Source organism: Ranitomeya imitator, chromosome 1 (genome assembly GCF_032444005.1).
Source record: "Ranitomeya imitator isolate aRanImi1 chromosome 1, aRanImi1.pri, whole genome shotgun sequence".
Taxonomy (NCBI): domain Eukaryota; kingdom Metazoa; phylum Chordata; class Amphibia; order Anura; family Dendrobatidae; genus Ranitomeya; species Ranitomeya imitator.
This window is the reverse complement of record NC_091282.1, coordinates 700,064,242-700,081,312: the sequence shown is the minus strand read 5'-3', so window position 1 is coordinate 700,081,312 and position 17,071 is coordinate 700,064,242. Positions and strand designations below refer to the sequence as shown.

Sequence of the window (17,071 nt, the reverse complement as noted above, 5' to 3'; positions counted from 1 at the left end):
ACCTGTGAAACCCATAAAGGCAACAGGTTTCTGCTAATAACCAAGAAAAATTATCTTTCACAATTGGTGCAGAATCCAACCAGAGGAGCAGCACTTTTAGACCTAATACTATCTAATAGACCTGACAGAATAACAAATCTGCAGGTGGTTGGGCATTTAGGAAATAGCGACCACAATATTGTGCAGTTTCACCTGTCTTTCACTAGGGGGACTTGTCAGGGAGTCACAAAAACATTGAACTTTAGGAAGGCAAAGTTTGAACAGCTTAGAGATGCCCTTAATCTGGTAGACTGGGACAATATCCTCAGAAATGAGAATACAGATAATAAATGGGAAATGTTTAAGAACATCCTAAATAGGCAGTGTAAGCGGTTTATACCTTGTGGGAATAAAAGGACTAGAAATAGGAAAAACCCAATGTGGCTAAACAAAGAAGTAAGACAGGCAATTAACAGTAAAAAGAAAGCATTTGCACTACTAAAGCAGGATGGCACCATTGAAGCTCTAAAAAACTATAGGGAGAAAAATACTTTATCTAAAAAACTAATTAAAGCTGGCAAAAAGGAAACAGAGAAGCACATTGCTAAGGAGAGTAAAACTAATCCCAAACTGTTCTTCAACTATATCAATAGTAAAAGAATAAAAACTGAAAATGTAGGCCCCTTAAAAAATAGTGAGGAAAGAATGGTTGTAGATGACGAGGAAAAAGCTAACATATTAAACACCTTCTTCTCCACGGTATTCACGGTGGAAAATGAAATGCTAGGTGAAATCCCAAGAAACAATGAAAACCCTATATTAAGGGTCACCAATCTAACCCAAGAAGAGGTGCGAAACCGGCTAAATAAGATTAAAATAGATAAATCTCCGGGTCCGGATGGCATACACCCACGAGTACTAAGAGAACTAAGTAATGTAATAGATAAACCATTATTTCTTATTTTTAGTGACTCTATAGCGACAGGGTCTGTTCCGCAGGACTGGCGCATAGCAAATGTGGTGCCAATATTCAAAAAGGGCTCTAAAAGTGAACCTGGAAATTATAGGCCAGTAAGTCTAACCTCTATTGTTGGTAAAATATTTGAAGGGTTTCTGAGGGATGTTATTCTGGATTATCTCAATGAGAATAACTGTTTAACTCCATATCAGCATGGGTTTATGAGAAATCGCTCCTGTCAAACCAATCTAATCAGTTTTTATGAAGAGGTAAGCTATAGACTGGACCACGGTGAGTCATTGGACGTGGTATATCTCGATTTTTCCAAAGCGTTTGATACCGTGCCGCACAAGAGGTTGGTACACAAAATGAGAATGCTTGGTCTGGGGGAAAATGTGTGTAAATGGGTTAGTAACTGGCTTAGTGATAGAAAGCAGAGGGTGGTTATAAATGGTATAGTCTCTAACTGGGTCGCTGTGACCAGTGGGGTACCGCAGGGGTCAGTATTGGGACCTGTTCTCTTCAACATATTCATTAATGATCTGGTAGAAGGTTTACACAGTAAAATATCGATATTTGCAGATGATACAAAACTATGTAAAGCAGTTAATACAATAGAAGATAGTATTCTGCTACAGATGGATCTGGATAAATTGGAAACTTGGGCTGAAAGGTGGCAGATGAGGTTTAACAATGATAAATGTAAGGTTATACACATGGGAAGAAGGAATCAATGTCACCATTACACACTGAATGGGAAACCACTGGGTAAATCTGACAGGGAGAAGGACTTGGGGATCCTAGTTAATGATAAACTTACCTGGAGCAGCCAGTGCCAGGCAGCAGCTGCCAAGGCAAACAGGATCATGGGGTGCATTAAAAGAGGTCTGGATACACATGATGAGAGCATTATACTGCCTCTGTACAAATCCCTAGTTAGACCGCACATGGAGTACTGTGTCCAGTTTTGGGCACCGGTGCTCAGGAAGGATATAATGGAACTAGAGAGAGTACAAAGGAGGGCAACAAAATTAATAAAGGGGATGGGAGAACTACAATACCCAGATAGATTAGCGAAATTAGGATTATTTAGTCTAGAAAAAAGACGACTGAGGGGCGATCTAATAACCATGTATAAGTATATAAGGGGACAATACAAATATCTCGCTGAGGATCTGTTTATACCAAGGAAGGTGACGGGCACAAGGGGGCATTCTTTGCGTCTGGAGGAGAGAAGGTTTTTCCACCAACATAGAAGAGGATTCTTTACTGTTAGGGCAGTGAGAATCTGGAATTGCTTGCCTGAGGAGGTGGTGATGGCGAACTCAGTCGAGGGGTTCAAGAGAGACCTGGATGTCTTCCTGGAGCAGAACAATATTGTATCATACAATTATTAGGTTCTGTAGAAGGACGTAGATCTGGGGATTTATTATGATGGAATATAGGCTGAACTGGATGGACAAATGTCTTTTTTCGGCCTTACTAACTATGTTACTATGTTACTATGTATGTTACCAGCCTTCCCCCAATAAATAACTGGGAGATAACCTTGGTTTATGTGAATTCCGTGACTTCCATCTAATATCCTTTAAAGCAAGGGATGGGTTTTTTTTTTTTTCTGCCAAGGGCCAGTTGGATATTTATACCATCCTTCGGGGGCCGTACAAACTTTGCCCACAAAGTGCATCCTGACTCTGGCACTGGTGTCAGGACGTACTATTGCATGCCCTTCAATGTTCAGTAGTGAGCACTGCGTGTGTGCTAACAAAGCAAGAAGAAAATAAAGGGAACCTGTCACCCCCAAAATCGAAGGTGAGCTAAGCCCACCAGCATCAGGGGCTTATCTACAGCATTCTGGAATGCTGTAGATAAGCCCCCGATATATCCTGAAAGATGAGAAAAAGAGGTTAGATTATACTCACCCAGGGGCGGTCCTGGTCCGATGGGCATCGCGGTCCGGTCCGGGGCCTCCCATCTTCTTACGATGACGTCCTCTTTTTGTATTCATGCTGAGGCGCAGGCGTACTTTGTCTGCCCTGTTGAGGGCAGAGCAAAGTACTGCAGTGTGCAGGCACCGGGAAAGGTCATAGAGGCCCGGCACCTGCGCACTGCAGTACTTTGCTCTGCCCTCAACAAGGCTGACAAAGTACGCCTGCGCCGGGCGCCGCCTACTCTTCCTTCATTAGCGTTCCCGGCGCTTGTGCTGTTTTTTTTTTTTTTTTTTTTTTTGGGCATGCGCAGTTGCGCTGCCCTTCAAACTTACAGCGCAGGCGCCGGAGACGCTAATGAAGGAAGAGGAGTCAGCGCGCAGAGACCCTGGTGACGGCTATGGTGTGTCTGTTAGGGGGGAAAGACCTGCCCCCAGGTCTAATTCAAGGTATGAGGGGGCACATTATAAAAGTGATTATTGCAGCGTTGGCAGGGACCAGAACTAAAACCTTGACAGAATGCAGCATTAGTGCTTCACAAGTTGGCTCTTTTTGATATAAAAACGCCAGGGTGGGGGTAGGGGGGTGACAGGTTCTCTTAAAAGGGAGTCTGTCACCCCTCATATGCAGTGGCATAGAAGACTTAAGGTACCTTCACATTCAACGATATCGCTAGCGATCCGTGACGTTGCAGCGTTCTGGATAGTGATATCGTTGAGTTTGACAGGCAGCAGCGATCTGGATCCTGCTGTGACATCGTTGGTCGGAGCAGAAAGTCCAGAACTTTATTTTGTCGCTGGACTCCCGCAGACATCTCTGAATTGGCGTGTGTGACGCCGATTCAGCGATGTCTTCACTGGTAACCAGGGTAAACATTGGGTTACTAAGCGCAGGGCCGCGCTTAGTAACCCGATTTTTACCCTGGTTACCAGCGTAAACGTAAAAAAAGCAAACACTACATACTTACCTTCCTGTGTCTGTCCCCCGGCGCTGTGCTTCTCTGCACTGTGAACGCCGGCCAGCCGGAAAGCTGCGCTTTCCGGCTGGCGCTCACAGTCAGTGCAGGAAGCACAGCGCTGGAGGACAGACACCGGAAGATAAGTATGTAGTGTTTTTTTTTTTTTACGTTTACGCTGGTAACCAGGGTAAACATCGGGTTACTAAGCGCGGCCCTGCGCTTAGTAACCCGATGTTTACCGTGGTTACCAGGGGACCGGCATCGTTGGTCGCTGGAGAGCTGTCTGTGTGACAGCTCTCCAGCGACCAAACAGTGACGCTGCAGCGATCGGGATCGTTGTCTGGATCGCTGCAGCGTCGCTAAATGTGACGTTACCTTTAGCCTGGCCTGGATCAGACTGTGAAGAAAAAAAAAAAAAAGAAAAGAAAATTTTACCTTTTGACGTTTAGGATTTAGTTTCCAGTGGAAATTAAATTGACAGATATTCTTTTTGGGTGTGCACCGAAGCCTAAAATAATACTTCTATGGGTCCCTTTAAAGTCTACAGATTTCCAACTACTTTCTACAAATTTGATTTGCAGCTTTTTTTTCTTTTTGCAATTGTTAATTTATATCTTACGCTTTTTTTTGTTCCCCTACAGGCACTTACATCTTCTCTGGTGATTGTAGCTGTGTACTGCCCCGTGGTTGCAGCTGTTTTCATAGTGTTAAAGCTTGTGAACTACCGACTACACAGGGCCCTGGATGAAGGAGAAATTGTGGAGAGGAGCGCCAGCGAGTTGACGGAGAGGGTCGCAAAGGCAGAACGTAGTGACAGCTCAGCCAGAAGAGAAGACAGCAATGGACCTGGGTAAAGGGGCATCTGTTCTGATGCTGCATGCTCTGTATATTGCAAAGGCGCATTTAATGGAGTTTTCTGGTCATACCCTTAGGATATGTCAACATTATAAGATTATTGGGGTGAGGGGTCTGACACACAGCACCTCTATTAATCAGGTGTTTTCCTACACTAATATGTACTGCAAAAGTGGTGCTGAAATGCTGTGTAAGGCTATGTTCACACGCTGCAGATTTTGCGGTGGATCCGCAGCTGTGGGTCCGCAGCGGTTTTCCATGAGTTTACAGTACAATGTAAACCTATGGGAAACGCAATCCGCAGGGCACATGCTGCGGAAAAAAATGCAAACGCAGCGGTTTACATTCTGCAGCATGTCAATTCTTTGTGCGGATTCCGCAGCGGTTTTACACCTGCTCCATAATAGAAAATCGCAGTGGAATCCGCACAAAAACCACGGTAATTCCACAGGAAATCGCAGATAAAAAGCAGTGTTTTCACAAATCCGTTGCGGAAAAATCCGCAGACATCAGGAATACGTGTGCACATACCGTAAAAGAGCCTAAATTTAGTCCCAGGGTTTCAGATCATACTGAAATTTACAGAACTGCTGAAAAGCAAGAAATCAATCTTAGTGGGAACTTGGGGTACACCAGTGTGTCGTTGGTTGATATGAGTGGATATTTTGTGTTGTAATGTGATTTTTTTTTTTTTTTTTTTTTTGCAACTAGGAAAAAATGAGACGAGTGCACAGGCAAGAAGTGTTATTATAGGGGCCCATGGGTAACTTATGAACTCCCCTTAATGACAAGGGTTTAGATATTTAGCTGTGTTTTACATTTTATTTAGCATTTATGCTAGCTCTCCTTTAATATCTTTTTACCTTGTAAATCAGTTTTCATCACTGTTAACAACATTCTTATAATAAACCTCTTTTGTTTCCTCTGTCAGCGACCCCGGTGGAGGGATTGAGATGTCAGAGTTTGTAAGAGAAGCCACCCCTCCTGTTGGATGCAGCTCACGTAATTCCTATTCCGGGTTGGACCCAAGTAACCAGGTATAAACCACACTCACCAAAAAACTTAGTACTAATAAATTTTAGGTTAGGTTCCCACTATGGATTTTTGGTGAGTATTTTACGCTGCATATTTTAGAAAAAATTCAAGTAATCAATTTTACTTAATCGGTGCAGAAAATCTGCAACGTAAAAGCTAATTGTGTGAATGTAGCCTAAAGTGGATCTATCAAATAAAGTTTTGATATGCAAGCTTAAAACCCAAACATATGCTGTGCAAATAAACGATAAAGCTTTATAAATGCAATTATACATTCATTTTATTATGTTATTTTATGTCATGCTAAAATAAGGTGTGGATTTCCATTAGCACAGCAGCTGATGTTGCATGCCCCAGTAAGGGCTCTGCTGATGGACTTCTCCTGAGTAACCAGGACAATTTTTGCACTTTTGACGTGTACAAATAAAACTAAAATTACTAAGCGATAATACCTAGATACTTTCTTAAAGTAGATACTTGCCCCATGGTCAAAATGCTTCACTGCACTTAATAAACGCAGGCACCTTCATAGAATTTTACTTCAAAATGATTCTCCGGTGCCGGCAGCGGGCGGTCTTGTGACTTCAAGTTTGCTATTTGAACACTTCCAGCCACATTCCGACTAGACTTGGTCTCAATATGCTCGCATTGCGCCAAGCAAGGCATGACTAGCCATCATGTGACCTCGTGAATGCAAATCAAAAACATACTTAGGTTCACGAGCCCGACACCGGAGCATCCTTCCAGCACACAGTTTGAGGGGCCTATAAATGAATCTCTCAACCACCCTCTACAAATTCGGTCATTAAAAAAAAAAAAAAAAAAAATACTTGAACACCTTTATTATATTTCATATGGTGTTCAGTAAGTTTTAACCCTACACAGGGCCGTATTTAGAGTTTCTGCTGCCCTAGGCACTTTTCGTGCTGCCTCCCCCATTGGTGAGTATGACACTATCGGCAGTGACTAAGGCTAGGTTCCCATTGCGTTAATGGGACCACGCTAACGGACAGCGTTGCACAGCGAAATTAACGCCGTGCAACGCGTCCGTTAGCGCACCCATTCACGGCAATGGGAACGCGCATCACTAGCGTGTGCCATTTTCGGCACGCGCTAGCGACGCGCCGGTGTTTTGTGGCACGCTGCGGACGCTGTTTGCAGCGTCGGGGATCTGCGAGAGCGGGGACGTTACCGCGACCCCAAGACGCGGCCCCTTAAAAAAAATTGCGTTAGTGCAATCCGTTTAGCGCTAGCGGATTGCGCTAACGCATTGTGACCCTAGCCTTAGGCTACTTTCACATCAGCGATTTTTGCTATTCGCGGCAGATCCGGCATCTTTTCCACATCCACATAAAAAGAAAAAAAAACCTTGCTCAGGTGCCCCCCCCCCCCGCATCCTGGTGCCCTCAACAGACTAGAGACAAATACGGCACTGCTGCCAGGTTACACTCAGCAAGTATGTGGCGCTTAGAGGGCCACAGACCCCTGGGAGCAATGGGTTGCTTGACCATTGGGGCAGGGACAAGTAACATTGGACCCTCCAGCCACAATACACTGGACACAGCAGTGCAGGAGGCACTGGGCCCCACAACACACTGGGCACAGCAGTGCAGGTTGCACAGGGCACAACACACGGGGCACACCAGTGCAGGAGGCACAGGGCACCAAAATACATGGTGCACAGCAGTACAGGAGGCACAGGGCACCACAACACATGGAGTACAGGAGGCATAGCGCACCACAACACGTGGGGCATAGCAGTACAGGAGGCACAAGGCACCATAATACACAGGGCACAACAATAATGGGACACAGTAGTGCATGAAGCAGAAGGCAAAAAGGTGCATGGGGGAGAGGATACAGCAGCACATGGAGCTCAGTACTATAGGGGCACAGCAGCAAAGAGTAGAGTAGTGTAGGGGGCATAGGGTACAGTAGTGTAGGGGGCCCAGCAGCACATGGGGCACAAAGTACAGTATTGCAGAGGGCACAGCAGAACATGGGGTACAGTAGTGTAGGGGGCACAGGGTACAGTAGTGTAGGTGGCACAGCAGCACATGGGGCACAGGGTACAGTAGTGTAGGGGGCACAGCAGAACATGGGGCACAGGGTACAGTAGTGTAGGGGGCACAGTAGCACATGGGGCATATTAGCAGAGTACAGTTATGTAGGGGCACAGGGTACAGTAGTGTAGCAGGGCACAGCAGCACATGGGGCATATTAGCAGAGTACAGTTATGTAGGGGCACAGGGTACAGTAGTGTAGGGGGCACAGCAGCACATGGGGCACAAAGTACAGTATTGCAGAGGGCACAGCAGAACATGGGGTACAGTAGTGTAGGGGGCACAGGGTACAGTAGTGTAGGTGGCACAGCAGCACATGGGGCACAGGGTACAGTAGTGTAGGGGGCACAGCAGAACATGGGGCACAGGGTACAGTAGTGTAGGGGGCACAGTAGCACATGGGGCATATTAGCAGAGTACAGTTATGTAGGGGCACAGGGTACAGTAGTGTAGCAGGGCACAGCAGCACATGGGGCATATTAGCAGAGTACAGTTATGTAGGGGCACAGGGTACAGTAGTGTAGGGGGCACAGCAGCACATGGGGCATATTAGCAGAGTACAGTAGGGGCACAGGGTACAGTAGTGTAGCAGGGCACAGCAGCACATGGGGCATATTAGCAGAGTACAGTTATGTAGGGGGCACAAGGTACAGTAGTGTAGCAGGGCACAGCAGCACATGGGGCATATTAGCAGAGTACAGTACAGTAGGGGCACAGAGTACAGTAGTGTAGCAGGGCACAGCAGCACATGGGGCATATTAGCAGAGTACAGTACAGTAGGGGCACAGAGTACAGTAGTGTAGCAGGGCACAGCAGCACATGGGGCATATTAGCAGAGTACAGTACAGTAGGGGGCACAGAGTACAGTAGTGTAACGGGGCACAGCAGCACATGGGGCATATTAGCAGAGTACAGTTATGTAGGGGCACAGCAGCACAAGGTACAGTAGCACTTGCCCCCTGGTTACTACACAGATCAGAGCAGGACACTCGATACTAAAGGTGCCGCCTCCCCCTCCTCAGTGTCTGGTTCCTTTGTACGGCCGGTGACCAGAGCTGACAGGGAGATACCAGAAGAGCTGCACATTTCTGTACTTGAGCCATTCGGGAGAAGGAGAAACTATGATGTTGCCATAGCAAGTTGCAACAAGTAAGTGGCGGCCATGGAGGGGGCGTTTCTCTAGCAACCCGGAGGGATGGAAGGAGCAAGTACTGATCCAAGGTACTTACTAGCAGTGGGAGAGGCGGCAGATGCTGGCACACCACCATTTTCTCTTCCTCCTCTGCCCGCTCCTCTCGTTATGGCAGTCCTCCAAGCAGCAGAGAGCGCCCCCCCTGGCACAGCTGCACTATCCCTGCAGCCACCAGCGAGAGGCGCCCAATCCTCCAGCAATCTGAGATGAGGGCGGAGCGTCCTGCTTCCGGGACCGCTCTTTCCATTGCAAAAAGGACTTTAAAAAAACAAACAAAAACAAAACAAAAAACAAACATACCTTGTTCGGGTGCCGCCCCCCGCATCCTGCCGCCCTAGGCACGTGCCCTCAAGTGCCTAGTGGCAAATACGGCCCTGACCCTACAGCTGCTTCACATAATCAATTGAAAAGTGGAATAAATAATTTTTTTCTTTTTTCTTAAAAATATATAATTTTAGCTCCCAAGTTTTCATTATCAAAAGGAGAAATAGATGAAAAAAAACACCCCACAAGTCTCGTTTTTGCGTTTTCATTTTTTGCTCCCCTTCTTCCCAAGGCCATAGCTTTTGTTTTATTTTTCCGTCAATATGGCCATGTGAGAGCTTGTTTTTTGCGGGATGAGTTGTAATTTTGAATGGCACCATTGATTTCTCTATCGCCTTTCATTGGGGGACACAGGAACCATGGGTGTATGCTGCTGCCACTAGGAGGCTGACACTATGCAAATAAAAAAGTTAGCTCCTCCTCTGCAGTGTACACCCTACCGACAGGAAGTAGGATATTCAATTTAGCTTAGTGTCAGTAGGAGGTGGAGACGGGTCTTTCATTAGACCCTTATCTACCTCAATGTGCGTCGTTTTCTTTCAGGTTTTTCCGGAGGGATACAGGGTGAACAGTCACACCTGTAGTCCCACAGTGCGGACTATGAGTACGGCATGTACTGCCACCCCGTATCCTCATAGATCCCTCTCCAGGACCAAGAGCCTAGCACACAAGCGTGCTCAGAAGTCCGGTCCTGGCTCCGTCCCCCACCCACTCGCCCACCAGAGCCTGTCGGTTGCGGAGACGAGGACGTCCATCAGCTCCCTGGACGTCTCATTCCTCTTCAGGTTAGTAACGACGTGGGATATTTAAGGTGAGTATTTTCCCCATTCCATCCCACCCCATACAGATCTTCTAAGGGGGGGGATCCCACTGGTCGTCGCACGCAGTTGCAGGGGCCTTTTTATCTGCGCGCACGGGCCGAGATCCCTTTACCGCGCGGCAGCCGTGCTTTTCTGTCTGCCGCGCCGCTTCCATAGCTGCGGCCGTTCTGCCTCCTGTTCTGACCCCTGCGACCGTACGATTCCGGCCGCCCTTAGCGCCATCTGTGCCAGCGCGGTGGCTCCCCTGCCATCTGTGCCAGCGCGGCGGCGTTTGCAGGCCGCCGCGCCGCTTCGGGCCCCTGCAGCCGCGCTTCTCCGGCCGCTCTCTGCGGCCGCGATGCCTTTGTCCCAGGCTGCCGCGCCGCTTCCTACCCGTGGCGCACAGCTCCGGCGCCGCGGTCTTGCACCAGTGGACGCCGGCCTCTAATTTAGGCCCCGGCTTATCCCGGGGCCTACTTCCGGCCGCGACTCCGCCACTTCCTCCTTACATCAGGCGGGCTTTTCTCCCGCCCGACTGGTTCAAGTCGGTGAGCTCTGCCCACCAGCGCCATCCTGGCGGTTAGCCCTGCCCACTTTCTCCTGCGCCCCTGAAGTGGTGTTTCGGCACCAGGACCGCTTTGCGCTGGCTCCTCAAAGCGCATAGCCTGGCGTCCTCATCCCTTGCGGCTCAGCATTGCAGCCGGTCCCGGACAGAAGAGTGTCCCAGAAGTCTGCTCTGTCTGCCTGCACCTAAAGACCATCCACATCATGAGGTGCAGCTTTCCATCCATCACCTGTCGTGAGTACTAACCTTCTGGCTTCATCGCTTTTGTCCTCCCTCTTCTGCCTTAGTCTAACACTTTGCGTGACTGATACTCTTCCCTTCTGAATTTTTCCTCGGACCCGTTCGGTCTATTTTTACGGGAGGTCGCTTCCGGCCTCCTACCTTTTCTCAGGCAGGCCTGCAGCAACCCACATTATGCCTCTCTGTCTCTATCAGTAGCGGATCTCACACGGGTGTCCCAGACCCTTGTGTCCGTGCTAGATCGGTTGCCCCTGCAGACTTCCGTAGTAGCCAGCGGGTCGCAAGAAGCTCCGTCCGAGACTTCTAATACAGGCCGCAAAAGATCCAGACAGGAACGCTGGTCTGAGTTCTCTTCTCGGTCCACTTCGCCCCACGGTCCTTCTCTGTGGTCGACTTCCCCCTGGCCTTTCCCCCCGGAGTCAGGCAAGGCTTTCTCTGATGCGCCTTCGGAGGATAATTTGGGGCCGGATTCGAACCAAATCGCTAACATGAGGGATATGGTTCAAAGCCTCATTGGAGCGACCAATCAGACCTGTGGCATCAAAGATTCCTCTACGAAACCCGCAGATCAGGCGGTTTCGTTTAGACGGTCTAAACTACCTCCCAAGGTATTTGCTCCTCATCCTGAATTCGAGGAGCTTCTGGCCAGAGAAAGAGCGAATTCGACCAGACGTTCTCAAAGAGACCAAGCGTCTTGGAGTCTCATAATCTCTTTCCTCCGGATCTCTTTGCCAACCGGATTGAGAGGCGTTGGAGAACGACCTCTCCCCCTGTGGATCCGTCGGCTGCTAGACTTGCCACTAACACAGTCCTTATGTTGTCCGGTGGGGCGGCTCTGAAAGATTCCATTGATTGGATCATGGAATCCTTCGTGAAGTCGGCTTTCGAAACTGCCGCATCATCCCAATGCCCGACTTTGGCTTCCACTTGGGCTTCAAAGTCTGTATCTGAGGGGCTAAACAACTCCGTTGGGGCATTCAAGCTGGAGCTCCATCAGGCCGGCTGGTGGAACTTGCCACCCAGATTACTCACGCAGGGGAATAATTTGTTCCCTGGACGTCGCGTCTTCTGCCGCACAGGCGCCCAGTGATGTTGTTGCCAGCCGTCGCACTCTTTGGCTCAAGAGTCATCAAAGAAGTCCCTTACGAGCCTGCCTTTTCAAGGTTCACGTCCTTTCGGTTCCAAGCTGGACCAAATTATTAAGGACGCCACTGGCGGCACCAGTCCCATTCTCCAGACCTCGCCCACTTCCCCTTAGGCGGCTACTTCGGTCTTTTCGACCTTTTTCGTAGTTTCGCGGCATCAGATTCCTCTTCACACACAGGCACGTTAAGAGAAGAAGGTATTCTTCGTCTCACTCTTTCCTGGCGTGCCCGCTACTCCTAAGGCGGATTATCCAGGTCCAGGACTGGAAGTTCCACCTAGGCATGACCCACGACTAGACCCCAGCCCGTTTCTCAGGCTGGGCAACCATCTCCTGTTCCTCAGGGACGTCTGGGTCTCCTCAGTAGAGGACGCATGGGCAAGGGCACTTGTATCCTCTAGATACAAAATCTTCATTTCACGGTCCTGGGATCGTTTTCTTCGAATCCCAACCTCCAAGAGACCCCACTCTAGTCCCGGGTTTCTTTACAGCCATTTTTTTCCCTCCTTAATCCGGGGTAATCGTTCCCGTCCCAGAACTGGAACGGTTCAACGGTTCACAGGCTTCTCTTCGAATCTTTTTGTGCTGACAGAGGACGACAAGGTTCGTCCCAGTCCGGATCTCAATCTGCTGAACAGGAAGTTTTGTCGGAGACACTTCAGGATGATATTCCCTCGTTCAGTAATCGCTATCATGGAGGCTCAGGAATTTCGGTTTCAGGCTCCCGAAAGTCTATCCATCTTTCCCGACATTCTAGCCGTTGCGGGTGGCTTGTCAACAGGAAGAAGTTCCATCTTGTTCAGCACCTCGTATCTCCGGGCATGTTCTTCGATACTTGTCGGACCAGAGTCTTCCTTCCCGAAGACAGGATATCCCTCCTTTGTCAGGAAGTTCGCTTGCTCCAGGGTTTTCGGCTCCCCTCCTTTCCGACGGGCCTTGAAGGCCCTAAGGAGGTTGGTTGCAACATCGGAAGCAATTTTCCCTTCGCCCGTTTCATTCAAGACTTCTTCGGCAGGCTATTCTATCACAGGGGACAGGTCTGTCTTTTCCCTGCATCGTACGATCCGGCTTTCTCCCGGGTCAAACGGTTCCTCGACTGGAGGCCGAGGTCTCTTCTCTTATCCCAGAGTAGATCCTTCACAGCATATCCTTCCTTCCAGTTCCCTGGCAGGTGGTGACGACGGACGCCAGCCCGCTCGGCGGAGGCGCGGGGCTTTGTTTCCTGTTCTTTCAGGGTTGTTGGTCGGCGCAGGAGTCCTTGGCCGATCAATGTCCTCGAGTTCCGGATCATCTTTGTTTTTCCTTCACTGGGTAAGGATTCTCAGCAGCCTGCCAATTCGAATCCAGACAGACAATGACACAGCAGTGGCATATGTCTACCACCAGGGGTGGACTCGGCGTTCCCTGGCCTCGGCCGAGATTCCAGGATCCTCCTTTGGACAGAGGCAACGGTCCTGGTGAGCTCCGCAGTGCATTTCCCCGGCATGGACTTTTAGGCCGCCGACTTCCTCGGCCGCGAGGGCCTCGCGGCTGGGGAATGGTACTTCAGGAGGTTTCCTATCGGATTGCCCTTCGATGGGGGACTCCAGAGGTGGACCTCATGGCGTCCCGATTAAACAGGAAGGTCCCTCGGGTCGGCCCAGGGTCCCGTGATCCTCTCACAGTGGTGTTGTCACTCTGGCCATTCCTTGGTCACAGTTCGTGCTCCCCTATCGGTTCCCACGCCTTCCCTTGCTTTCCAAGCTGTCGAAAAAGATCAAGGCGGGATGGGTGCCGGTCATTCTTATCGTCCTGGATTGGCCCAGGAGGTCTTGGTCTGCAGACATCGTCAATCTTCTCGCGGACACCCCTGGTGCCTTCCAAACGGACCCGATCTGCTGTCTCAGGGTCCGATCTGCCACCCGAATTATCGGTCGCTCAGTTTAACGGTGTGGCTGTGGACTCCACAGTTCTAAGAGCGTCCGGCCTTTCGGACCAGATGAGCCACTCTATAATCCAGGCTGGGAAGCCTTCGTCTTCTTGTAGGATTTACTATCCTACCTGGAGGGCATACTTTCGTTGATGCGAGTCCAACCGCTTTTCTCCTATGTCTTTTTTCCCTGCCTTCCATTTGGTTTTCCTTCAGGCAGGACTGGATTCGGGCTTCGCTCTCAGTTCCCTAAAGGGCCAGGTTCCTGCGCTCTTCTTCCCTTTAAGAAGGCGTTATCTTCTCAGCCACAGGTTACGACCTTCCTTCAAGAAGTAGCCCACACTGTCCCTCCGTACAGGGCCTCTGTGGATTCATGGGATTTAAAGGTTGTGTTGGTTGTTCTTAGGGGTTCCCCCTTTGAGCCTCTCAGGGAGTTTTTTCGAGTTGGCGGCCATTTCTTGCCAACCTCCTTTCTTGATTTTCCACCAGGACAAGGTGGTCCCAGGCCTCCGCCTTCCTTCCTTCCTTCCTTTCTTGAGGTGGTTTTCATCTTTCCACCTCAACGAGGACATCGTTCTACCTTTCCTTTGTCCAGCTCCGACTCATCCTCTGGAGTGATCGTTGAACAGGCTGGACCTCGTCAGGGCAGTGAGGATCTCCCTGGCTAGCACAGCCGCTTTCCGAAAGATGGATTCTCTTTTCGCCATCCCTGATGGCGTGCGTAGAGGCCTGCCGGTTTCCAAGGCGACTATTGCTCGCTCTATCAGAACGGCAACTTTGGAAGCTTACCGGGTCAAGAACAAGAGTGCCCCTCCTGAGATAAGGCTCACTCTACCCGGGCAGTCGGCGCTTCCAGTGTGGTACGTCACGGGGCTTTTGCCGACGGCTTTGCAAAGTGGCAACCTGGTCTTCCATCCACACGTTTCGCCGAACTACGGCGGACTCCAGCCTGGGCAGAAGGATCCTGCAGGCAGCAGTGGTGAGTCCTCGGACCTGATGGAAGTCTTTTTTTTTCCCTTCCCCCATGACGGCACACCTGAGAGAGGGGATCCGCCCAGCCAGGACAGGAAACCCTACTGAAAATAAAAGGGCGGTACCTCTCGGTCGCTTCAGTTGGGTTTCCTGTCCTGACAGGGACCCTTGTGCTGAACACGGCGGTTTCACTTACCCAGGTCCCGTCCCGGCGTGTAAGAACAGGCAGCGCCTGTGCGTCTGAGTTCGGGTCCTGGATGCGCCGTCCGCGGGTCCCCCGGGTCTCTGCGTCCGAGCGGGCATTGGGCAGCATGGTCAGAGGGCCGGGTTCCCTTCCATGGCTGCCACGCCGCCCTCCCCTCTCTGCCGGCGTCCAGGTGCGGTGGCCGCTTCCGGGTCGCTCGTCTGACGTCACGCGCAAGGCACGCTGGGAATGGGCGTGCCCGCGTGACGTCGGGGGCGGGCGCCGGATCCAAGATGGCGGCGCCCATGAAGAAAACGCCGGCCGGTTAGAGGGAACTCCGGCGGCACGGCAGAGAGTGGGAGGGGTCATTACTGGGCACCGAAGAAGGCGGGGAGTGCAGTGGTTCCCCCATAAAAGGGGGTTGGATCACAGAAGACGCGCTCATGTCCAAAAACTTCACCATGGAAGTAGGACAACAGGAGCAGCAGCAGCAGCCGCCTTCACAGCAGCAGCAGCAAATGGAGCTCTCACCAGATGCCTTGCCGAGCCACCAGCATACCAGGAGCAGCCGCTCAAGTGGTAGGAACAGCAGTCGTCCTGTCCGGCAAGATTCGTCGGCGTCCAGGAGGGACGCTTCACGTGCATCTGTCCAGCCTCCAAAATCGGTACCCTTGATTGTCGGTGGTGGTGAGTGATCTACGTGAATGTCACACTTATGGTAACAGGGTCCATTTTTGTCTGTTTTGATCACTAGGGGTCCAGGAAAGCTGGTGTTAAAACAAAGAACCGAGAGTGTGCCCTTTGTAAAAACCCGCTTGCAGTTCAGTGGCAGAAGGATCTCTGTGCTGACTGCATTAGTAAAACTATACAAGAAGAGACCCCTAATTTTGCCACTAGCCTAAAAGCCATAATACAGGCTGAAATAAAAGACTCCTTGAAATTGGCCCTTAGCGAACCAAGAAGAAGCCGTAAGGCGTCCACAGAGTCAGATGCCACTCAGAGACAGGGAAGTCATAAAACATCCCGGTCTCCCTCTACCTCCTCGGCCTCTGTCCAGTCTTCAGATTCCTCCTCGGACAGTGATTCAGGAGGTCGTCCATGTTTCCCAACTGAGGACGTAGATAAATTGGTTAAAGCGGTTAGATCTGCAATGGGGCTTAAAGAGGAGAAGACACCTAGGTCACTAAAAGATGTCATGTTTGGTGGCCTAGAAGAGAAAAGGAAACGCACGTTTCCGGTTAATGCAAAAATAAAAGCGTTAATTGAGAAAGAGTGGAAAAAGCCTGAAAAAATGGGTTCTTTGCCCTCTTCATCCAAAAGGAGATATCCTTTTGAGGATAAAGACTCTGAGTCCTGGGAGAAGATCCCTAAGATTGACGGGGCAGTAGCCAAATGTTTAAAAAGATCATCCCTTCCGTTAGAAGACTCTGGTGTTCTCAAAGACCCGCTTGACAAAAAAGCAGATAGTTTTCTGAGACACATCTGGGAAGCCTCAGCGGGGGGCCTAAAGCCGGCAATTGCTGGAACATGTACGGCCCGTGTTCTAATAGTCTGGCTACAACAGATAGAGGATCAGCTAAGAAACAAAGTACCCAGAACTGACATCCTTGCAAATATATCTTTAGTGCAAGGAGCAGCAGCTTTTTTGGCAGACTCTTCTGCGGATTCCGCAAGACTAACGGCAAGAGCAGCGGGCTTGTCCAACGCGGCAAGAAGAGCCCTTTGGCTCAAAGGTTGCCCGGGGGATTTGCCATCTAAACACAAGCTGTGTTCTATTCCATGTGACGGCCAACTTCTCTTCGGGAAAAAACTTGAAGACATCCTGGAACATGCAGGAGATAAAAAGGTTTTTCCCAACATCCCTAAAGATCCTAAAAAAACTTTTTTTCAGAGGAGAAGATATAATAGAGGTCGCCCCCCAGGGGAGAGAAAAAATTGGGACTTTAGAGATAAGAGAGGATCGGG

General features: G+C 49.9%; 1 protein-coding gene across 7 annotated transcripts in view; it reads left to right on the top strand.

Annotated features, from left to right (window-relative positions):
- PCNX1 (pecanex 1) overlaps positions 1-17,071 on the top strand; it is a 122,761-nt gene that overhangs the window by 22,296 nt on the left and 83,394 nt on the right. For all 7 annotated transcript variants that reach the window (XM_069731541.1, XM_069731501.1, XM_069731533.1 and 4 more), the window contains exons 2-3: positions 4,465-4,673; positions 5,610-5,715. In XM_069731541.1, coding sequence (XP_069587642.1) covers positions 4,465-4,673; positions 5,610-5,715 — 315 coding nt within the window. The remainder of the gene's footprint in view (positions 1-4,464; positions 4,674-5,609; positions 5,716-17,071) is intronic.